Source organism: Lycium barbarum, chromosome 10, assembly GCF_019175385.1.
Source record: "Lycium barbarum isolate Lr01 chromosome 10, ASM1917538v2, whole genome shotgun sequence".
Taxonomy (NCBI): Eukaryota; Viridiplantae; Streptophyta; class Magnoliopsida; order Solanales; family Solanaceae; genus Lycium; species Lycium barbarum.
In genome coordinates, this window is record NC_083346.1 from 118,744,076 (window position 1) to 118,767,836 (window position 23,761).

Genomic DNA, 23,761 nt, shown 5'->3' on the forward strand with positions numbered 1-23,761 from the left:
CTCCTCAAAAAGAAAGTGTACACGGTCGTATGCAATATAATTTACCCAACTATGAGTCGGGGTTCGATCCCACAGAGAACAATATACTAGGCGATTAAGAGAGTAAGGAACTTTCACCAACTATGCTAGAGCCAAACGATAGATAATATTTTGGTTTTATGAGAAAGTTATAACTAATGCGGAAATGTAAACTAACCTAGAAAGCGAGTAAAATGATCAATGGCCACAAGCTTGGATACAAGGAGCTCTCAAGTAACGACCCAATGTATTTCCCAATTTTACAACTAATAGAAGATTTATGTTAATAGATAATGATTTCTAAAATCTCATTGAAAGTCTTCCAACCAAATCAATGAATTTCACTCTAAGCTTTTCCAAGTCTTAGAGCTGTGAATATCAAGCACAATCAATCTAATCTCAAGTAACTTATCCTATTCCTAGCTCAAGTTATTAGATGAGTTTAATGACCCAAATTCTTGTTAATTAATCTTTCCCAATCTAGATTTCCTCTTCCGAGCTCAATCAAAGTAAATGGGTGAGTCCTAGGGTTAGCTAATCCTTTTGGAAACATTCAAGAACGAGATTAATTAAATCAACAAAGACTCACTTCAATAGCAATAAAAATCATTCAATACATAAGTATAACAAGAGTTTCAGACCAAACTTTAATCAAGAATATTTTCATAAACAAGATTCAAGTAATGAAATAGAAAGCTACACACTTAGATAATCAATACAAAGCAAGGAATTGAAGAAATGAATTAAAGGTTTAAGAAATGCCTAACCAAATCTTCTAATCTTCAACCCCAAAGTGTGGTGTAGAAACTTAGTCTCCAAACTTGATGAAAAACTGCCAAAGATGTCTATTACAAATCCTAAAAGAGTATTTATATCATTCCAAAAACGGGAACAAAATCTGGACAATAATACCCTCATGCACAACATGCTACTCGCATATTGTGTCGCAGGTGCAACATGCTAGTCGCATGTTGTGCCAAAATGGTACCAGGTTGTGCCAATTTCTCTGTCACCTGTGCTGCACCAAGTGCTACTCGCAGGTTCAACATGCTGCACCAAGTGCTATTAGCAGATGCTACCAGAAAGTGTAGATTGTTCTATTTTTGCTCTATTTTGGTCCGTTTTGCTCTCCGGGCATCTTATCCTACAAAACAACATAAATACACAAAAAGGTAACAACAAAAGTGCTTTAAGAGTCACAAAATCTTAAGGAATTAGCATCGAATATCCCGTAATTTCACGACTCATCAACACTTTTAACTTAAAGCCTTTGCTTGTCCTCAAGCAAATCAAAACAAAAATCTCAATGAGGATCCACTTTATGCACAAAAATATGACTTTGGTTGGTACCAACAATTAGGCTACAAGCATGTGAAGCTTCAACCAAATAACTCCCTCATTTCAAAATACAATTTCACGAATGCAATAGAGATTTAAAACCAGCAAGCAACAATTTCACGATAGACAAACCCGCTCTTAGTTGTAAAATCATAAAATACGTTGGATCGTTACTTGAGTGTAATATCCTATTATCCATGCTTGTGACCATTGATCATTTTACTCGCTTTCTAGGTTAGTTTATATTTCCACATTAGTTATAATTCTCTCAAAACCCCAAAATATTATCTATCGTTGGGCTTTAGCTTAGTTGGTGAAAGTTCCTTACTTTCTTAATCGCTTAGCATATTGTTCCGTGTGGAATCGACCCCAACTCATAGTTGGGTAAATATATTGCATACGACCGTGTACACTTTCTCTTTGAGGAGTGTATTTGGACGTTATCACTAGCACACTCAATTGTTAAAAGATAGGAGAGTATATGGACCGGGTTGGTTCAAATTTTTTAAATACCACACAAAATCAAGTGCTTTGGGTTTTTAAATTTATATACAAAACCAAACTAATAAAATTCGGGTTTTTCAACCTAGGATTTTCTCGGGTTTTCGGGTTATTTTGGGGAGAAGTCTTCATACAAAACATATAACTTTTACTTCAAATATTTCTTTAGTCCTAGTAAGATACAACTATATAATTAAAAATTAAGGTGTTTCTTAAAAAAATAAAACAAAATGTGAGATGAGTGACGACATTATATTAAAATATTAAACAAAAAAAAATAATAAATTCAGTAAAAATGATTGCTAAACAATAAGCCATAAAGAAAATGACCATAATCTAAAAGTATTAAGTCATGCTAAAATAAGTATCGCTAATAAGTATTAATTACATGACGAAGAAAAAAATTAAGTTATGTATTTTCACTATCTAAACTAATTATGCAAAACTAAAGAATAAATATCCAACATTATTGTCATTCCTAGTGGTAGAATTGAATTTCTTTGTTAGTATTAGTGTTGAGCTGGTCTCGGTGTGGACTTTATTTGAGTTACTAACATTCGTATGATATAAAACTTATTGACATTCAAAATTGTAAGTTCAAGCTCGAAATATAATATGATAAAAGACAAAAAACTATGAAAAAAATTTAAGAAATATTTATAAATTACATTACAAATAAATATTTTTATGTATAAAATATTTTTAAAACTGAATACATATAGTATCGGGTTGGTTTGGTTCGGTTTGACTTTTTTTATCTAAAACCAAACCAAACAATTATGGTCGATTTTTTTTTTCACACCAAATCAAACCACTAGTAGGGTTTTCTTCTCAGTTTCATTCGGTTTGGTGCGGTTTGTCGGTTTAATTTGTACCCCTATTAAAAGATATCCATCTTTTTAATAAAAATATGACACTATTCATGAACTCTCTATTCAAAGAAAGAAAGTTAAATACTTATTTACATATATTAAATGTACAAGGAAATCATGTTTTAAATTTTATTATACATATTCACATAAACAGACCAATTTGTTAAAATTATTTTCCTTTTTTACACGTTAAGAAAAAGAACAAGATATAGTTATACCTATATGGCTTATACAAAACTCAAGTATTTTTAGAAATGAAAAATTTCAGGTGATGAAAAGTAGATAGAAATGTAAAATGAAGTGTTAATAATAAAACACATTAAAATTTGAAGTATAATCTATATGAATTTTTATATTAAGAATAATTTTAAAATACCTTTATTATTATTTTTATTAACTTTATATATATATATATATATATATATATATATAAGAGGTCTTTTAGGACCGCGCTTTACTAATAAGTAATTAAGTTAATCGAGGACCAAAGTGTGACCTACCTAGTAAATGCAAGTTATAAAGCCCCTAACTAGTTTATCCCAGATCTTGATGGCTAAGTTAGCGTTTGGCGATAGATTCCCCCAAAAAAATTGAAAAATTTAATTTGGGTGAATTTTTTCAAATTTTAAAAATGTTTGGCCATGGTTATCCAAACATATTTCACATTTTAAAAAATATATATATAACAAACTCGAAACATGTCTTATACCGATAAATTCTAAAAATGATCAAGAATGCCCAATCATAACAAACATACTTGTTAATCCCAAAATATATCTGTGTTTTAAGTTTGTTGATGAATTTGGTTTCAGTACTCTTATCTTACTAATTTTGTAATTTTCTTGTTGAATAAATCTCAATTTGTGATTTTTTTTATTGAATCGCACTATTTTCTACATTCAATTTGTGAAAATTTGAGACGTCTTTGGATATGCAGACTCAATAATTAGTTATTGGACATTACAATCAGTGACAATTTTTGGGATTAAAACATTAGTCACTGACCAAATTTTTAAAAAAAATAGAAAGACCAATAGATAAATCTTGGCCTAAAAACAGGTTTGAACCAGAAGTTTTTTTTTTTCAAAATCTGTTAACTAACCAAACACAAATTTGAAAAAATATTCCCAAAATCTATGGCCAAGCAGAAGCTAAGTATCTTTAAAGCTGCGAAGCATATTACTAGCTACCACATATACCAACCACCAAACCGCCACCTAATTATGGCAGAGCGCCTCCTAGGGTTTTGTCGCCTATCGTTTTTCCACCTCCAGTCACTCGGCCACCTGGCGTTTTGCTTCCACTCACGATGCCACTTGGCGTTCCGCCTCTCGTCACCAAGCCACCATCTAGCATTTTACCACCTATAGTCAATCCTCCAATCGTAATGCCTCCAATCACCAGCCTGCCTGGCATATCTCCTCCAGTCACCAAGCCACTGGCATCCTGCCACCTGTCACTAGGCTACCTGGTATTCTTCTACCTATAATAAACCCTCCTGAAATTATTCCACCAATTACAAACCCTCCCGGAACTATTCCACCAATAACAAATCCTCCCGGAGAAGGCCATCTGCTGGTGGATGTCCACCCTACCGGCCTCCTGGTGGTGGAGGCAGACCAGGTGGTGATGGGGGCAGAGGCATTCCTGGTATTATCCAGCCACCCGCCGTTTGTCCTATAGAATCATTCAAACATGGGCTTTGTCTTGATGTACTTGGAGGATTAGTGCATGTAGGAATTGTTGGGTTTTGATATTGGTGAATGGAAAATGATGGGATGAAAAGTGAAGGGAATGTAAAAGGTCCCTCTTTCTTTGGTTAAACCATTTGTCCCACATAGGAAAAAAAGACGAAAAGAGAGGTGTATATATTACATTACACCTTCTCTAGTTGCTAAAAGGGTTGAAGGGGCAAGGACCCCTCGCGTCGTCGTCGCTCACTCGCTCGGCTTTGGGTTTGGGTTTGAGTTTGGTCAAAATATCTGACTGATTGATAATCTTTTTGGACCAAAATTCTTTTAATTTTAATTTAATTAATTATGATTTACTTACTTACTTAATTAATTATTTCCAGATCCACGTGTCTAACCCGCGACCCGTTTCTTCCCCGATTAATTCAAATTTCCCTCCGTTTTATTTTTAAAACGTATATTTTTCTGAAAGGTTGCAAACCTTTATGAAAAGCTGCAAACCTTTTCCCAACCAGTGGATTAATGGATATAAATTCCAGTTAATATTCAGATTATTTATTACGAATTTTCTGATATTCTTTATTCTTCTACTCTTCTTAAAAGTTTTTTCTTCTGTGTGATATACTGCCGTTGAGTGGTTCGCCGCTACCGGAATTTGGAGTACCACTATTCTGGTAAGATAATCGTTCTATCTCGGGAGGGGATATTCCATCAACCTCGAGTACTGTGAGGAGAATAATTTCCTTAAGGACACACTTTGAACTAAGTGGGTTCGATTATATTCTGAAAATATTATTTATATTTCCAACACTGTTTCCGTTCATTTTCTTATTTCAGTGTAATCTGGTTTTACTAAGTTTTTACGGATTGTGTTGTAAGTTTATTTAAAACTCATACAGATTATTTTGCTAATAGGAATAGGGAATCCAGTGGAACATATATGCTGCCCAGTGTTGCAAGGACTACTAAAGCGAAGCTGCTATTTGTCTATGCACAACCATAAGGCTTAAACTTCTTAACCTTAATATCTTCCTTCTGCTGGCACTTTCAGTTCTTGCAACATGTGGTTTAACTCCTCCTGATTTTGTGTCTTCCACTTGTTTGAACTAGGGTTTTTGTTATGTTGTTCTTTTATTGTAGTATTGTGCAAGGTCAGAGATAAAAATGCAAATAATTATGATTTCTTTTGTCTTGTTTTTTCTCGAGGTGTAAATGATATGATCATAAGAGTTTGTGTGTTTTTGTTATGTTTGGTATTTTTAATTTAACTACCACAAATTTTGTTTGTGTAACTTGATAATAATGTATTGGTTTTTATGTTCATCTGCATGAAGTTCCTCTCATCTTTGTGTAACTTCAACTGGTATCTTTGTCGTAAACTAAATCACATAAAAAAATCCAACTTAACGAATCAAAATGAGAAAGGCCTGAATTTAGTATATTATAGTAGCAAGGCCACTCTACCCCTTACTATATTTCCTGTTTTTTTTTTTATGTAATTTGCACCATAAGGAGGTGTTGCCTTTTATTTTATCAACAAACAGAGGTTACAAAATAACACAGGTTAGATATGACTAAACCCTGAAGCATTCATCAGTCTAGTATTACAGGGAGAAAAATTAAGACTAAAAAAAAAAACTCCCAAAAGACTATTTAAATAAGAATGTTCCTTCATTGTTTATGCCTTCTGGAGGCTAATTTCTTGAAAATCCAGATAGTATGCACTACCAGCCTGCTTTGGATTAGCATAATAAAATTGTTTTTCTTGATTCTCCATTTATCTAATGCATCCGCAATTTGATTTGCCTCATATATAACAGTGTTAAACTCTATTGGATGTCTGAGAGAGAATTTGACTAATATCAACTATTGTGTTGCTTGTGCCCTTTATCACGATAACAATGATAAGGACATCACTTTCCAGTACAATATTTTGAAAATTGTGTGAAATACACCATTGTAAGCCATAGATTATAGTCTTTGCTTGAGTGAAATTACTGCTACCCATTCACATGTATTTAGCCAAGGACATGATCATTCTCCATTGTTATCTCTAACTATTCCTCCTACTCCAATATAATCAGTTGCATTGTGACTGCCATCTGTGTTGAGTTTTATCCAACTCATCGGAGGTCAGATCCACTTCATTGTGATGCAATTAATTTTTTGTGAGCTGATCATAGCTTGTTTGGTGAGATCTTGCCATATCCATGTCCATTGAATAGTAGAGTTGGTCTTTGATACAATCCATTTTATATAGTAGGAAATCTGGTAAACAATTTTGGCTTTTGAAACTTTTTCCCCCATATCTGTAGGAACATCTAGCCTTCCATATATCCCATAAAATAAATATAGGAATAATTTTGAGTAGATCTTTGTGTAAGCTGTTTTTGGGCTTGAGGGCACCATTTCATCATTTGGGTTTTGACGGAGCCTGGTTCCCATGGGATACCAAAAAATTCCATGTAACTCTTGTCAGGTCTCCGTTTAGCATATTTAAATCGTCTACTTAAGTCTCTTTTGATAAAACGAACTATAGTACTTACTAAGCTGCACATTTATATTCTTTCTTAGTGAAGTACTTATACATGATATTGTTCTATTAAAGAACAATTGTTTGAATCTTTTTTTCTAGTTTTTTTTTTTTTTTTTGAAGAAGCTGAATGTTTTTTTCTTCAAAATATGAATAGAGATTTACCTTTTTTTGACAAAATTGCAAACAAACAAAGTTGCAAAAGTTGAAATCACTTTTCCAAACAAACCCCAATATGTCGACTAAATTTGATTATTATATACAGTACGCAATTTTAGTCTCCAAGCGGCCAAATTGGCGAACTGTGTAAAAATAAAGTACACCAAAATATGAAAAAAATGAATGCCATTGAAATTATGGAAAGTTGTATGTCAAGATCAATATGTCTAAATTTGTAGTAGGAATAGGAATAATACATCATCAATAAACGTTAAATTTGCTCTTAGTTATAAGAATCTGAATCATGGGTTGTCTATTCATGCTTGTGGTTAATTAGAGTTCTTCCAAAGCAGCTTGGCCCCATTTATGGAAATATCAGAGACAAATAGCTCTCTCAAGTCGATCTTCTATTTTTTTTCACATGAAGGGAATTACATCATGGGGAATCGAACCCTCACCAATAAGGTGAAAGTTTAGGTAGCCATCCAACTGAGCTACCAAGATCTCGCTTGCTCTCTTAAGGCCAGTCCTCTCTTCACTCTGAAAAATAATTAAATGACTTCTTGATTAATGGACATAAGATCGCGAGCATTTTCAAATTTAACCGATGCATAACTTGTCCAACCTGCCCAGACTTGAATGAGTTAAGCTGGACACACACACATTTATTTATTTTTGAACATATATTTATTGATGGGTCATATTGGACATAGCACATCAAAAAGTTTTGGCTAATTTAAATTGCACATGTAACCCATAAAAGAACTCATCGATGCATAAGAAGATATCATTTTTAGTTTGTTTTGTTTGATATAGTCATAATAAATAAACAATTTTTTTATTATTTTAATTTTGTAATTAAACAAATAAATGGACAAACAAACAAATGAAAATCATTATGAATTGTCTGAGTTAAGTTATGATCAATTGTGTGTAGTTCAGCTGTTCAAGTAGACTCGTCCATTTTGGCCCAAGCAGACTTTGGGCATTTATGACCCCACTCGTTTTTAATACTGTATTTACTTCAATCCATTTAACACTCTAATAGTAAAAATTTGCTCGCACCCAATATTTACAACGCACCAATCAGTGTATAGCATGTGTTTGCTAATAGACTACTATCACCAGAGGTGAATTTATGCTTAAAATTTGGGTCATGTGAACACATGGTCAATTGACTAAACTCGATATATTATGTGTATAATTTTGAAAATATACACTAGCTCTTGCGAGTTTTTGTTTTTTGCTTTTATTTTCTAAAGCAGCCTTTTAACTTTCATTTTTATATTATTCTAAATCTTTTTTCTTCTATAATTCTAATTACTCAAAAGTAAAAAACGTGTTTTTTTATATTGCATGTAATGACTTCCCCCCCCCCCCCCCCTTTACTTCTAATTACCCCAAGTCCCAAAGGCAAAAGAAATAAATACCATAGACGCTAAGCTGTAACGAACCAAAAGCACAAGAAATCAAAAAATTCCATAGCTAATGGTGAACTCATCCTCTTGAAATCCTTGATTCGCCTCTAATTATCACCCAAGATAGCGGTTACTTGTATATGCTCACCCTTCACCCTATTAAATCACTTAACCATGCTAAGTTGATATAGTTTGATTTAAAATTGGTGTAAGTATATCTACATGAAATTTGTAAAATCTACTCGTTAAAGAAGATAAAATCACAGCTCACGAAGGTAGAAATATTGGGAGCGCTATGTTGGGAGGATTTCTTGACATATAATATTTATATCCATGGCGTAATAATTCTGATCCAGAAAATATGGCAAATTTACAATCAAATTTTCTTTTAAATTATTACTTCCTTTTTATTTTTTCTACATTTGAAATATATATAGTCAAACCTCTATAATGGCAGCATTTGTCCTGAAATTTCATGGTCATTATAGTGAGGTGTTGTTATGTATGTATACTGACATTTGATGTTTAGATATCATTTAGCTATTATAAACAAAAGCGCACAAGAAATTATTTTTTTGTACTTTTCATGTTATAAACGCAAAAACAATATACTTGTCAATTTCAAAATTCTATTTGATTTTCATATCTCATTAATTAATTATTGAAAAGACTAATAAATTCATAGCTAGTTATATTATACAGATAAAGAATTAAAATTTAAGGAACATATGCATTAAAAATTAATTAAGAATTTAAATATTTCAAGTTTGACATAATAATTTTACAATAGTAGGTTGTTTCGTAAATTTCAGTCTTTTAGTGAAAAAAAGTGAATACCATATTAAAAAAACAAACAATGTTAAAAATTGATTAGAAAATCAAACAATTAAATCAATAATGATGGATTCATTTCCACATGCGTATCAACCCATTAGTGGGAGCAAATGAAATTATTGTACAACAACAAACTTAAAATACTTATATATTAAAATAAGATAGAATTTAATTACTTTTTCATTTTTTACTTACTCTAATAAATGTGAAAAGAGATTAATGTCATAAGAGAAAAAAAAATATTAAATGGAGATCAAAAATTCTAATTCTAATTGATGTTTCCTTAAAACATCGTGTAAAAAAACATGACAAGTAAAATGAGTTAAACAAAAACTATTTACTGAGAATTAAAAAATAGAAGTTCTTCATTTAAATAGAAAATTAAATTTCTACTTTGTTTCATTTTAAACATGTAAAATTAATATAATAATTTGAATTAAAATTATCCAAATCAAATTTGATAAAAAGAAATTATGTATTACTTTATTATTGCTACTATATAGGAGAGCCGGTTTATATAGGCAAGATCTGCGTCCGTGTTCATTTCTACTTTTTTATTTAAGGGTAAAAAATCCATTGTGGTCCCACCCACTTTTTTATTTAAGGGCAAAAAAATCACGTTTTATACTTTATATTACCAACTCTTCTAAAAAGTAAATAGAAATACTTTATTATATTTCTATTTTTTTACTATATAGAAGCATCCGTTTACCCGTGCTTCGACGACACTCACTCTTAAAAAAAGGTGGACCCCACTCTTTCCAAACTCACGGAAAAAAGTGGACCCCATCCTCTCCAAATTCATGAAAAAAAAGTGGACCCCATATCGGATTTGAGTTAAAACTATTAACTTCTGCCAATCCATAATTAATGATATAAATACGCCACTGATCTCCTAGCTAGCTATACTCACTGAAGTTGGAACTTGGGCATGTACGCTTGTTAAATGTATCTTCAGCTTATTTTCAATTATTTAATCACTACCACGTCCGGTTGTTTTAAATACCTAAGCTCTTAATATTTGGGATTCTCAATTATCTCACTACTTCCGTTAATCGAGGTCATAACAATGCTGTTAATAACTCAAATTCAACTACGAACAGAGCATATTCATAAACATATACACATAATGAAAAACAATACATGTTTCTCTTAACATAGATAAGAATATGCGACTTTTGTAGGACCACAAAAAAAAGTTGAACCAAACTAATACAAAAAAAAAAATATAAATAGGTTTCACACACTAATTTATTGCGTGAAAGGACGAAACTGCAAAAACAAAAGTTTGACCTTTCACGCACTAAATTAGTGTGTGAAACCTATTTATGTTTTTTTTTCTTTTGTATTAGTTTGATTCAACATTTTTTTATCCTATAAAAGTCGCGGATTCCATAGATAAGGATAAAAGAAAAATGACAACCTTACGACAAATAGACTTCTATATGGTAAAGTACAAAATCAAGCTTATGAGATTCAAAGAGGAACTTATTTCAAGATACTCGATCAATTCCACTTATTACACAACCATAACAACAAAGAGCTAATTACCACACACTCGAATATATTATCCTTACATGAGAAATGCATAGCTAGGTTGTTCAATTAGGACACTGGAAGCCAGATGGAACTTTTTTATCACAAGCATTGAGAAGAAGGCTTAGAGAAATAGGGACATTAAGGTTGATTCCAAGAACATCTGCGTTAATGGCAATGCATAAACAAAGAGCAGCATCAAGATCAACAAGTCCTTGAATGAGAGAACAACAAGGTTTCTTTGATGGATTTCCAATTCTAACTCCCAGTAAATTGTCAAGAACATTAGCACAAACACCTAATTTGAGAGTATCAATAGAGCACTTGTCTTGGGAGCTGAGACTCGGGGTTGGCGTTAGATTCGGCGTTGGCATAGGCGTTGGCGTTGGCGTCGGCATCGGCTTCGGCATCGGCATTGGCGTTGGTGTTGGCGTTGGCGTCTGCATCGGCATTGGTGTTGGCGGCTTTAGCGTTGGAGTTGGCGTCGGCTTTGGCGTTGGTTTAGGCGATGCACTCACAAGAGAGAAAAAAAGAATGTTTACAAGAAGAAAGAGGGCAAGGCATGTGGTTTTCATAGAAGACATTTTCTACTAAGTAGGATTTTGGGTTTGGTTGATATTGAAAAGATTATAGGAGGTGAGTATTTATAGAATGAAAAATTAAGCATCATAGTCAATATATATATATATATATATATATATATATATATATAGAGAGAGAGAGAGAGAGAGAGAGAGAAATAGGGAGAGAGAGAACGTTGGAAGGTTGAAAATGAGAATACGAGAAATAGTGTAAAAGGATTATTACAAATATATTTCAGAAAGATAAAATAAAATTAGAAAATTTACATTAGGTTGTAATGACGTAATGTAATTACTATCAGTTCTCACCTCCCCATGAAAATTGAAGAGTATACTTACACCCTTTGAATAATGCACAACTTCATGCTGACTTGTTTAGACAAACATACAAAACTGTATAAATACACCCAGCTACACACAAATCCATTCCTTAGGTGACTTTCCAAACAGCCTCCTAATATAAATTAAGTTGCAGAAATTATGTGTCAGGGGCGGCTCAACAAATTCGGTGGCCTAAGGGGATTCCTTGGGGGTTTTCCAATGTCGTCAACTAATACACGAGCAATCATATTGGTATCTAGAATTCAGTGATCATCTGGGAGGTCACCTATATCACTAGTGTGCTTTGTGTAGAACTTTGAAATAGTCCACATCTTTTCAGCAGTTTTCTTACCACAGAGCATCCATTCGCAGCCTTGATATTTTCGCTTGCAGACCAATCACCAAACTTTTCATGTGGAATCATCAACATTAAACGTCCTTATCCCCTAGATGCAATAAATCTTAATAGCCCTTTGCAATGATTTTTTCGAGCTGAAAATCATCCCTTTTTCAATATGAGCCTTTTGTTTTAAAAGATCTACTAGCTCTTTCCACGAACTTCGTCGAATATGATCATCATCCCTAGTAAAGACAATGGCATCTGGGAAATCTTGAAGATGACCAAGATAGGGGATCTCATCAGAATGCCACTGAATCGGCATCGACTCTTGCTGTTGAAATTGGCTTTGCGGATGAATCGAGTCGATTCTTGCTATTCAAATGGTTGCTGTGAATTCAGTTCCTCTTCGTGTGTCAGATTGTCCATCATGTCTTGCAACAGTTCTACTTGATGTTGAGGATTAATTCCAACCTCAAACTCATCGTCACTTTGCTCCGCATTAGGTATTTTCTCACTATCGCTGGATGATGTCACTATATAATTCGGATAATCCGGACCATCCATAGCAGGCCTTTGCCTATAATTTGGTGCAACCACCACATTCTCCCTACATAAGAAATTAGGGTGTTTTAACTACTACACATCAAATAACACTATTAATGTTAAAAAAATAGACGTACCGAATATAATCAACTGCATCGAAACTTGAGGAAGGACCATCGCTTTGAGTTGTTGGATAGGCTGAGGATGTTCCAACCTCATTCCTCTATCTCGGTTGAGGAGACCGTCCGATATGATCTATATTAGGTGTATAACCCCTAAATAATATTGTGGATATCAATAGTAGAATTCAAGTGCCATTACACATATTGTACAAAATGAATATTTACCACAGCCTGTCAAATTGCTGACTTAAACTATCCAAAGGCATTTGGCTAGTCAAGATGCTTTCATAGGTACTCATGTCAGGGTAATTGTGTTGATAAGTAGGTTCCTCTTGAGTGACATCAGCTTGAATTATAGGCGGGGCTTCCCAACGAGGTCTATTTCGGGCTTCCTGAGGAGCCCTAGCCATGACTTCAAGTCGATTAACGGGAGAAGCTACCGCCGCCGTGTAGAGCTGTTGAGTTGGAGAAGGTCCCAAAATACCCTGCTGTCGTGGCGGGACTGGCGGCGGACGAGCCCAAGAGGTTGTCGGGTACGGGTAGGGAGGAGGGGATGCCCAGCGGGGCTGGGGGACCTATTTCCAGTGGCCGAACTGCTGCTGACCGCCGCTGCTTCAGGCAGAATTACCGCGGCCACCGGTGATTTTGCTCCTGCCTGAGCCGCAGCCCGAGCCCCCCTTACGGCCGTAGGATTTTTTTGATTTTCCTCGGCGTGAGCTTGAGTTATTCGAGGGGAGTGGCGCGTCGTCGACTGAAGCCACCATAGCCGAACCATACCCGTGAGACACCATATCCGCAAGTTCATGTTCCTCCAAAACAAGAGAAGACCGAGCCTCAGTAAATGGTGGGAGCGGCTTTGCATGGCGAATTTGTGTCCCAATCCCTTTGTATGCGTCAGTGAGACCCGAGACCAGTTGAAGGACAAGGCGGCTATTCGTCACGGGATACCCAACGTTTTTCAGTTGATCGGCAAGTCTCTTGAGACGTTGACAATAGGCGGAGGCATTGGAAAAATCCTCCATACGAGTCGTCGTGAATTATTTTTCAAGAGTCACCGCACAAGAAGTTTGATGATCTTGGAAGATATCACGTAAGCGGTCCCAAGCCTCCATGGTAGTAGCATCCGGTTCGATGATAGTGTTTAACAGATCATTCTAAATCGTCGAATAAATCCATTGAAGCACGGTGGCGTCAATGGTGGTCCATAATTCAATTTCTGTATCAGTTTTGGGAGTTGGCTTCTCCTTACCCTTAGGTGGAGGAATGATGTGATGAAGGACCTTGTGAGAACGAGCATGAATTTTGAAAAGCTCGGCCCATGTACCATATTGTGAGTTTTCCATCTCAAGAGTAACAGAGATGTGATTCTTGATATTGGAGACCGCGAGGGACGGGTGGAACGTGGGCTTAGCCGGGGTGGTTGGTGCGTCGGCCATGGGAAAAGAAAAGGAAGGGGGCGATGGCTTAGGGAGGAAAACAAAAAAATAGGGATTTAGGGTGTAGCGGAAGGAGGAAGAAGAAATAAACCCTATTCTGATACCATGTAAGAAATATTTTCCTTGAATCCTTTCATTACTTGAATTGGTTTATATACAAAATAGCAGAATAATATTCTAACCTAAAATAGGAGATTACACAATATACAAAATATGCTAATCTAAAATAGTAGACTACAAAATCTTCTAATTAATATTTACATATTCTATCAAACAGTTCTTTATGTTTTTATCTTTGTTATAATCCATTTTAGATTTATGGAGCGGTGTTATACCCCATTTTAAATCGGGTTAAATTAGAGTACAACATATTGGTGATTCCTAAATTGCTTTGTTTTAAGGAGTCGCCACCTAATTGATTTTACAGTGAATTAGGGCACCTAATTATTAACTAAGGTAAAGCTAACTAAACCTCCGTTAATAGCCTGCTTAATCAGTGTGATTCTAGGTAAGGGTTATATATTATCATAAAGGGAAGGGGTTAGGCATCCTTTAGAATCCGTTAACTACGGTTATCCGGCCAAACTTAGGTTAATTAATCCAGATTGAATATAGTGTTTGAATTTTAAGAAAATAGCTTGTACATATTACTAAGGTTTCAAAGGAAAATATAATAATGTCATTTGAACTAACTTGTAGAGAAGTATAGTAATTTTCATAAAGGAAACGCTGAGACTTATAAATGGTGTTAAAACTTTGAATGAGAATAATAGTGTTATTTTAAAAATAAGACTTGTAGAAACAAAAATATAATAATTTGTGTAAAAGAATATTTTAAATGCTATTTATAATAAGACTTATAAAGGACTTCAAATATAATGCTATTAAAAAATAAGACTAATAATTTGCATAAGAGGAGATTTTAGAATGCTATTTGAAATAAAAGTTTATAAATATTGCTAAGGATTTAAATAAACATGCAAATAAAACTTATAGAACAATATAATAATTTGTATCAAAGGATACTTCAAATGGTATAAAATTTAAAAATATTGCTAAGGCTTTAAATAAAATGCTATTTAGAATGAAATTTGTAGAAAAATGTGATAATTTGCATAAAGGAAATTTCAAATACCATTTAAAATAAAATTTATTAATGTTGATATGATTTTAAATGCTAATGCTATTTTTAAAATGAAACTCGCAAAAGATGATTTGCATATGAGTAGACGAAAATGCGGGTTGATGCAACATTTTTCACAAAATACTTAAAATAATTCAAATGGTGAGATGTTCATTGATGTTTAGGAATATAAACAAAAATACCAAAAATAGCTAATGATAATTCTCTTTATCCTTTTCATTGTTTCCTATTAACTGTGCTTAGCTAAAACATATATATGATTGATTCAAACTTAAAGAGTTATTTATAAAATATACTTGAATTCACATTTGAGTGTTAATGATGCTTTGAAATGTCTATGATAGTAAAATATGATTCCCTTTACTTGAAATATATAGTCATGTCATTTTGCAAATCAATTATTCCCAACAAAAATATTGAATATTATGAATAATTTTAACATGAAAAAAAGGAGAAATAAACTTATAGAATTAATTGCTAGTCTTCCTTAAACTAACCACCCACTACTAAAACTAAGCCTACCAATTTCACTAAGGTTTATCTAAATTAACAAGACAAAATGTTAGTCATGCGATGCATAAAAGAATAAAATAGAGGAATAAATAAGTTAAATGGGACTCAGCCCATTTGGGCCGCTGATCTACTGTTGTTGGGCTTTTGCCAAGTTTTTTTTTGTATTGCTGTGGGTTGCTGCTGCTATATGGGCCTCGGCCCATAATGTTTTGCATGAACTTGCTTCTTCAAGTGCAGCGAAGTGGGGTTCGGGTCTCCGATCTACACTCGAAGACTACCAAATCCGAGCTTGCGATGCTCGGATTCGAAGCGACGCCAAGATAAACAAAAACAAAAAAAAAACACGACTTAGGATTTTGACTCGATATTCGGAAATAAAGCTGATGTATTAATCTTGCTTAGGGGATTTTGTCCACTGGAAAACTTGTCTTTCAGAACTTTAATTTTAGGGGGATTTTTGCGACTTCAAAAACCTCCCATTTACGATTAAACTAACCACTATTTATAGGGTTTTTGCTATTTTGGCGTTGAAGAAAGAGGGAGGAGCGAGAGAGAGAGAAGAGCGGGGGACAACGAGAATTAGGGGGAAAGAAGAGCGAGAGAGAGGCAGCTAGGGTTTTCGAAGGAGAGGAGAAGGGAGAAGAGAAGAGGAACGTGGGGGTGTGCGGCTGACGAGAAAATGAAAGGAACCCTAGTGGTTCCTTTTTGTTCAAATGGAATTGGGTCGGGTCAAATGATTTAATGGACTGGGTCGATTTTATTTTGGGTTGGGTATTAAAATGTGAACTGATCTGAAAATTGGGTTGATGAATTTAAATATGGCTGGTCATTAATGGACTGGTCCAAGAAGGTTTGTGGATTAATTGGAACGGATGAGTCCACAATTTGGCTGATGGATTTAAAATATGGGGCTTTATAAATTTGAAATAAAGGACCCATTTTAATTAATTGTCTACTAAGTGTGATAAAATATTACCTAATATAAAATATGTAATTATTAGTGCTCAGGTAATAAAATTATATGACATTGTAATAGCCGTGCAATAATATTTTGAAAATAAATAAATGCTATCATTTAATTGTGTGAAATAAATGCGATGCGTATGCATAAGGTGGTAAAATGTCGTAACGCAAATTACTATAATACTGGTAATAATAATAATAACAAAATGATGATGATAATAATAATAATAATAATAATAATAATAATAATAATAATAATAATAGCAATAATGGTAGTAATAACAGTAATAAAAGATAATGGCAGAATAATGAAATGCCGGTATTAATACAAGCTAATAATTATAGTAAAATATGAATAATTATTTTAAAGTTGACAAAATATTGGAAGCGTAAAATAGGTATTTCGGAGGAAAGGTGGGACAAAATTGGGTGTCAACAAGCGGTGCTACTAGCATTTGATTAAAAAAAAAGAACTAAATTAGCTCTGAGAATCATTTGAATTGCTTGTTATATTTTTCGATATACAAAATTTCTTGTTATCTTTTTTAAATTTTTTTGTTTTCCATGTGGGGCGCGGTAACTATTTTGGAGTCCGATTATTTTGAATTCACGCCGCATAGGGTCCATTCGGGAAATGCTTTCTGCAAAGAATTTTTTTATACCAGAATTGGAATCAAGATCTCGGAGGAACAATCCCATCCGTTGCATCGTAGTTTTTGGTGTGGTGAATTCCTTATTATCCAATAATGTAGAACTTTGTATCAGATTACACATACATGAAACTATGTGATTATTTTTGCTACCAATTAATTAGCATATGAGAGAAACTATTTAGAGGTTAAATTTTCTCGACCTTGAAGGGAAAATATTTCATATGATAAAAGTCTAAGGACCATTTCACTACGGCCTCGAGTGTATAGACCTCATTTTCAAGAGTAGGATTAGGATAACCATAACCTACCAACCTAGTATAGAGTTCACATATTTCTAGATTTTATTTTGACATCCGTTCATGGAAAATCTTGCAACAATTGGCATGAAAATTGAGTATAATTAATAGGAGTGTCATTTTTTGTTAAAGTAAATTTGAAATTTTATTTCTTTCTTACTCAACTAGACTTTAGTGTTTGATTAAACCTATAAATTAGTTATACTAGCTAATAAACATTTTTGGGTTATTTACGTGCTTGATAAACATAAATGTACTTAAAAGCCAAGTGTTTATAAGTCAATATTTAAAAGTTAAGTTAGTCAACCTTAATTTACGATTTTACAGTTTATAAATAATTTTATTTGACCAAACCTTTTACGATTTTATCTTTAATATCTTTTAAAATCTCCAAAATACTCTTTCTAAAAATATTATTTATATTTTTATTGTAATTATTTTATTAGTCATTTTTATGTTAATAAGTTTTTTACAAACATCTTTAAGGACATTTCAATAATTTAAAAAAAAATATATACTTACCAACACCATTCTATCAAACACCCTAATTGATTATTATAATATTTAATATTTTTATTCAAATACGTAACTGTTCTTTGATGCTTGTCAATAACTTTTATCCGCTAACTCAAACAAGATCTAAATTATTTTTTAGGTAAATAATTAAATAACAAATTCTTATCACTATGGGAGATGTATCTTAGATAGCTTTATGGTGTTTAATAACTTATTATAAATGAAGTAACAAATAACTACCGACTGCACATTAGATACATTACCGACACACACACAAAAGAAGAAAAATAAAAAATAAAAATTAAGACTACTCAGTCTAACCGAAAGATTGGAAACCTCCAAATAATCGAGTCAGTTCAAACCATACAATTAAACTTGAATTAAATTTAATCAGCACACATACACATCAAACTCTTTCAACAGTAATTGAATCCGTTGATAAATTGAGCCTACATTGCATTAAGTACAATCATTTTCAGTTTCACATCACATACAAAAAGAAGATGTCTATTGCAATTTTTGGTACGTCAATTTCACTATTAGATTTTTTTTTTTTTGAGGTAAAAGAAGGATATAAAAGTGGTTAACGCAAATAAGGATTCTTCAAATTGTCATATCCATCATCTTTCATTTCAGTCTCTCACGTTTTTCTTCCCCCACATAAAAGGAGCTAACAAGCTTCAAATAAATATCTTTATTGATACTTAAAGGATGCATTTTACAACAGTACTTCTACTTTTATAGAGGTGCATTCATCAAAATGTGTAACTGAAACTGGGTTACGTTCTTTTTTATTAATTTTTTTTTCGGGGCTAGTAATAAAGATTGTATATTTATAGTTAATATTAATTTTTGGAGATTGTTAGTTGATCAAAATATGTAGATTGAAACTCGGTTAGGTTCTTTTAATTATTTTTGTGTTTTATTTATTTGGGTTGGTAATAATTTGATCTACAGATAATTCTGCTTTTTTTTTTTATTGTGAGTTGATCAAATTATGTAGATTGAAACTGGGTTATGTTCTTTTAATTTTTTTTTTGGTTTTATTTATCTGGCTGGTATTAAAGATACAATCTTTATTGATATTCAGATAATTTTTTTTTGATAGATTGTTAGTTTGATCAAAATATGTAGATTGGGTTGGGTTCATTTTTCTTTATTTTTCCTCAATTTGTTTTTGGCGGGAGAGATTTTGATTGGTTAGTAATGATGACGTCATCATCACTGCCACCGACGGGCGGTGGCAGCGATGGAGGAGGAGGGGGGAATCATATAGAACACCAAGTTTCTAAATTTGATACCCTTCCTGGTGTAGCTATCAGATATGGCATTGAGGTAATTTTTGTTATGTTAATATTAAATTGTATTTGCATTCTTGTCGGATACTCCCTCACTCCCAATTTAAGTGTGCTAGCTTCACAAGACACAAGTCTGTTTGGCTTAGCTTATAAGTTGTTTTCAGCTTTTTTGAGTGTTATAAGTTCTTTTCAGCTTTTTTGAGTGTTAGAAGCTGTTTTCAGTTCTTTTTAGTGTTTGGTTGGTCAGTTTATAAGTCATTTTGTGCATAAAATAAGGCCAAAAAAATAATTGGGGGTAGCCCAACTTATTTTTTTTAAGCTGCTTTTTTTAAGCTAAGCCAAATGGGCCCAAAGTGTCACCACCTGACTAGGGGCCGCGACGGGTACCCGGAGCTAGCCACCGAGAACCGCTCGCTTTACTGCTCATTCTACTCATTTAGTACGCCTTTACCCATTTTATACACAATTATTGGAAAACATCATTTATATAGGAACATAAGTACTTCTATACTTCGCCTCTCGGCCATCAAAATAGTATATACATAAACATGACATCTTGTGAGACCATCTAACCCACACTGCGTATCTACGAGCCTCTACTGACATGCGATACACATAGACGAAACAAGACTCCGTCATGCCCAAAATACATGTATATACCAAAAGAATGATCACAAGCACCTCCGAACGATGGAGTGCTTTCAACCAGCTGACTGCTACTGAGGATCTGGGCCAAGCTCGCCTACCTGTCTACCTGTGGGCATGAACACAGCGTCCAAAGAAAGAGGACGTCAGTACGAATGTTGTATTGAGTATGAGAGGCATATATAATGAAGAAAAGACATCAATGATATAATGAGAGCATCAACATGAAATATCTGAATCTGACCGATAATCATAAAAGAAGTAATGCATACTGTCTTACTAATACTCATCGTCAAAACATATATGCATCATATGCAAGCTGCCCGTTCATGTTGGAACGGTGTGATAATCAATAATATTAGCCCGCGTCCAGGCCTTCCCGCATCCGGGGTACCATCTCATGCCGCCCCCTAGTGGTGTCTGCCCATGCCCGAAGGTCATGGTGTATCCGTATAGCTGCCCGCCTCGGCGGTGACTGCCCGACCAACTAGGCGCGGTGTGAAATGCTCATGACATGCTCATCATAAAAATCATCATAAAATACTTATCTTATCGTAGTATATGCACGGGGCTCAAGATCAACTTTACTCTATCGGGGCGATGTAAGGTCGTGATTCCCCGATTCCATTATGGAACAACTATCGACATTCTGCCTCACCTTGAAGGAACTAGTACATAAGGTGAGTGTAAGCAATAATAACATCATCATCCTACTAGCATCATCATATCATATTTCTCATCTTATATAGACATTAAGGGTTGAGACTCTTAGCTTTTCGGACTATAGAAACTCATGAAAAAGATAGGAAATTTGTGCCACAAGATTCATGCCATTAGAAAAAAAGGGACTAGCCTCACATACCTTTGTTGCTTAGCTAAATCTCGTTCACTTGCTATTCTTCAATGTCGCGTCGTTACCTTCATAAGGGAATTCAAATTATCGTTCGTTAATGGACTATAAGAACGCGTCGCTATTTCTAAAGAAAATTGGGCAGCACTTCCTTTGTCTATTCAACATTTGTCCCTATCTTAATTCAACTCCCAAACGTCAACAATACATTCATAATATTACCTCAATGGCCATTAATCATCTACATTATCCACATTCCCTATGCACTTCCATTTATCCACATTCATGGTCATAATATCCAACTTTGCCCATTCACATACAATGTACATTTCATGGTCTTAACATCATTCATAACACATTTATATCACAATACAACAATAATCATGATTCAATTTGAACTACTCCTCAAAAACATCATTATTCATCATTCATGACCCATTTGGTTACTCTCTCCTAATGACCAAGCATTTTTAACTCTCAAATACCTTAAACAACTTGTAAATATCATGAATCTTACCTTAGATGTTGTAGTAATGAGCTTTAGTTGATGATATTCCACTTTGATCAAAACCCTAGTTTTCCTCCATTTGGATTTCTTGACTTTGGGAGATCTTTGATGGGTTCTTACCCTTGATTCACTTATTTAATGTTGTTGATGGATTAATATCCTTGAAAACTTGTATCATAAATGTGGAGAGATGTTTTTAGAGAGAGAGAGGTGAAAGGGAAATGAAATGAAAAATAACTTGGTCCCTTACATTTATTGAGCAACAAGCTGCCCGACCAGATATACGAACCAACATACGGTCCGTATAAAATCTACGGACCGTATGTCCTGGCCGTATGTTTGGTCCAGAGAGTTGGCCAATCTGGACAAATTATACGGTCCAGACATACGGACCGTATAAATTATATGGCCAGTATGTTTGGCCGTATAATCCCCAGTGATCCCGAATTTCGTTTCGTCAATTTGTTTGATCTCCAATCTTTATGGGACCTTCTTAACACTTATTCAACACTTCAATACCAATCTAAGGGATGTTATAACACTTCTCCAAAACATCGTTAAGTGCTCATTAAGTCGTTACTCGTCTTTCCTTTCCGACACTTATCAATTACCTTGCCCTCTCTTGGCAATCCTCTCCCCCCATCTCTAACATCTTTAAATCCTTATCTAGAATCGTCACATACCATTGTTTACCCATGAACATATTGCATACTCGTACTCCTTACTAGTTCATTCACTTGCATACTAACGGAGGATTTTCCGAGGTGTAACACAAAGTTTAAGGGGCATAGAGATATTTTTGAATTTTGTGGTCTTAATTTATAAATGTGTGCAATCCTTTCAAATCTCATGTTCTTAAACTTTCCATATAGAGTGTTGGAATTGAAACTAACTAAATATAGAAAATATAGAAATATACGCTCTTTTTGAGACATACCAAAAAGGGAAGTAATACACTTAAATTGAGACAGAGAAAGTACATTTCTTTTGAGCGGTGGGTCTATCAGAAACAATCTCTCTATCCCACAAAAATAGGGGTAAGGTCTGGTTTCCGACCCCACTTGTGAAATTACTTATCTTTGTTATATTAAATATTTGCACAATACAAATAAAAAGTTGGTATGTGTTAAATCTTTAATAATTTTTTAAATGAATTTTTCTCTATTTTTATTCGTATTTGTAGTTAAAATGGAGTTACGTGATCGGTTAGGATTGGTATAGCAAATCCCAAGTTGTTTGGGATTGGGCCTAGTTATTGTTGGATTTAATTATATGTGATTATGAGTGTTTCATGTGTACTGAGCTTTTACTTTTGTTTGATCATAGAAAGAATGGAGGAATTGTGGATTTCTAAAATTAACAAGCTTGATGCATTGTTTATAGGATTTTACTGAACAGGCTGCGTGGTTCATTAGTTGAGACGCCCTACTTTGCCAAAAATACCATCTTCAATCAAATATGAAAAGAGATTTTTGAACATTGACAAGAAAGTGATAGCTTAGTGAAATGAGGTTGCGTGTTCGAGTGTGTAAAAGAAAGAGTTGTTGTCTAGCTCCTCATAAAGGAGGCTTGGTGGGGATGGGGTTTACCATATTAACAATAGAAAACATTTCAGCAGATTAAAGACTCCGGGCTATAAGCTTTTATAAAACATATAGGTTTCTTGAAAGTTAGAAACAAATGTCATTTTTTAGGATAACACCTGGACCAGACATATCAAAAAAAAAAAAAATCCAATAAGCAAATCATCCATCCTTCCACAACAAACAAAAAACAGAAAAGAAACCAACCCAAATTAGCAAAAACGAACAACTTGCGCTACAAAAGCTGAGATGTTTGATAAATCAATCAATTACACCTCAATCCCAAATTAGTTGGGTTTGCTATATAAATACTAACATAAAAATAAATCTGAAAAAAGGTTGAGATCTTGAAAATTAAAATTCGTTTTTTTTTTCAATAAAACATATGAGAGTTGAATAATGTGATTAAAGCTTCATAGAAGGCGATGGTATTACACCTGGTAAGAACTTGGCACCAACCAGGTGTGAGAGATCCATTTCATGGGTAATAACCGATAACCATGCGGGCTAATTATTTGTTAATCTCTCCGTCCTATATTACTTGTCACA

General features: G+C 33.8%; 1 protein-coding gene and 1 long non-coding RNA gene across 2 annotated transcripts; both read right to left on the reverse strand.

Moving 5' to 3' along the window:
* Nucleotides 1–10,831: 10,831 nt before the first annotated feature.
* On the reverse strand, nt 10,832–11,540 carry LOC132616033 (pEARLI1-like lipid transfer protein 1). Its single transcript, XM_060330644.1, has one exon. The coding sequence runs from the start codon at nt 11,482–11,484 to the stop codon at nt 10,966–10,968; it is 519 nt and encodes a 172-aa protein (XP_060186627.1). The 5' UTR covers nt 11,485–11,540; the 3' UTR covers nt 10,832–10,965.
* An 8,546-nt stretch (nt 11,541–20,086) lies between these two features.
* Nucleotides 20,087–21,805, reverse strand: LOC132615446 (uncharacterized). The gene is made up of 3 exons (XR_009572693.1): nt 21,639–21,805; nt 21,134–21,189; nt 20,087–20,380 (listed from the first exon to the last, which is right to left on the reverse strand). It is a non-coding gene; the product is annotated as an uncharacterized LOC132615446 (long non-coding RNA).
* Between the last annotated feature and the right edge of the window lie 1,956 nt (nt 21,806–23,761).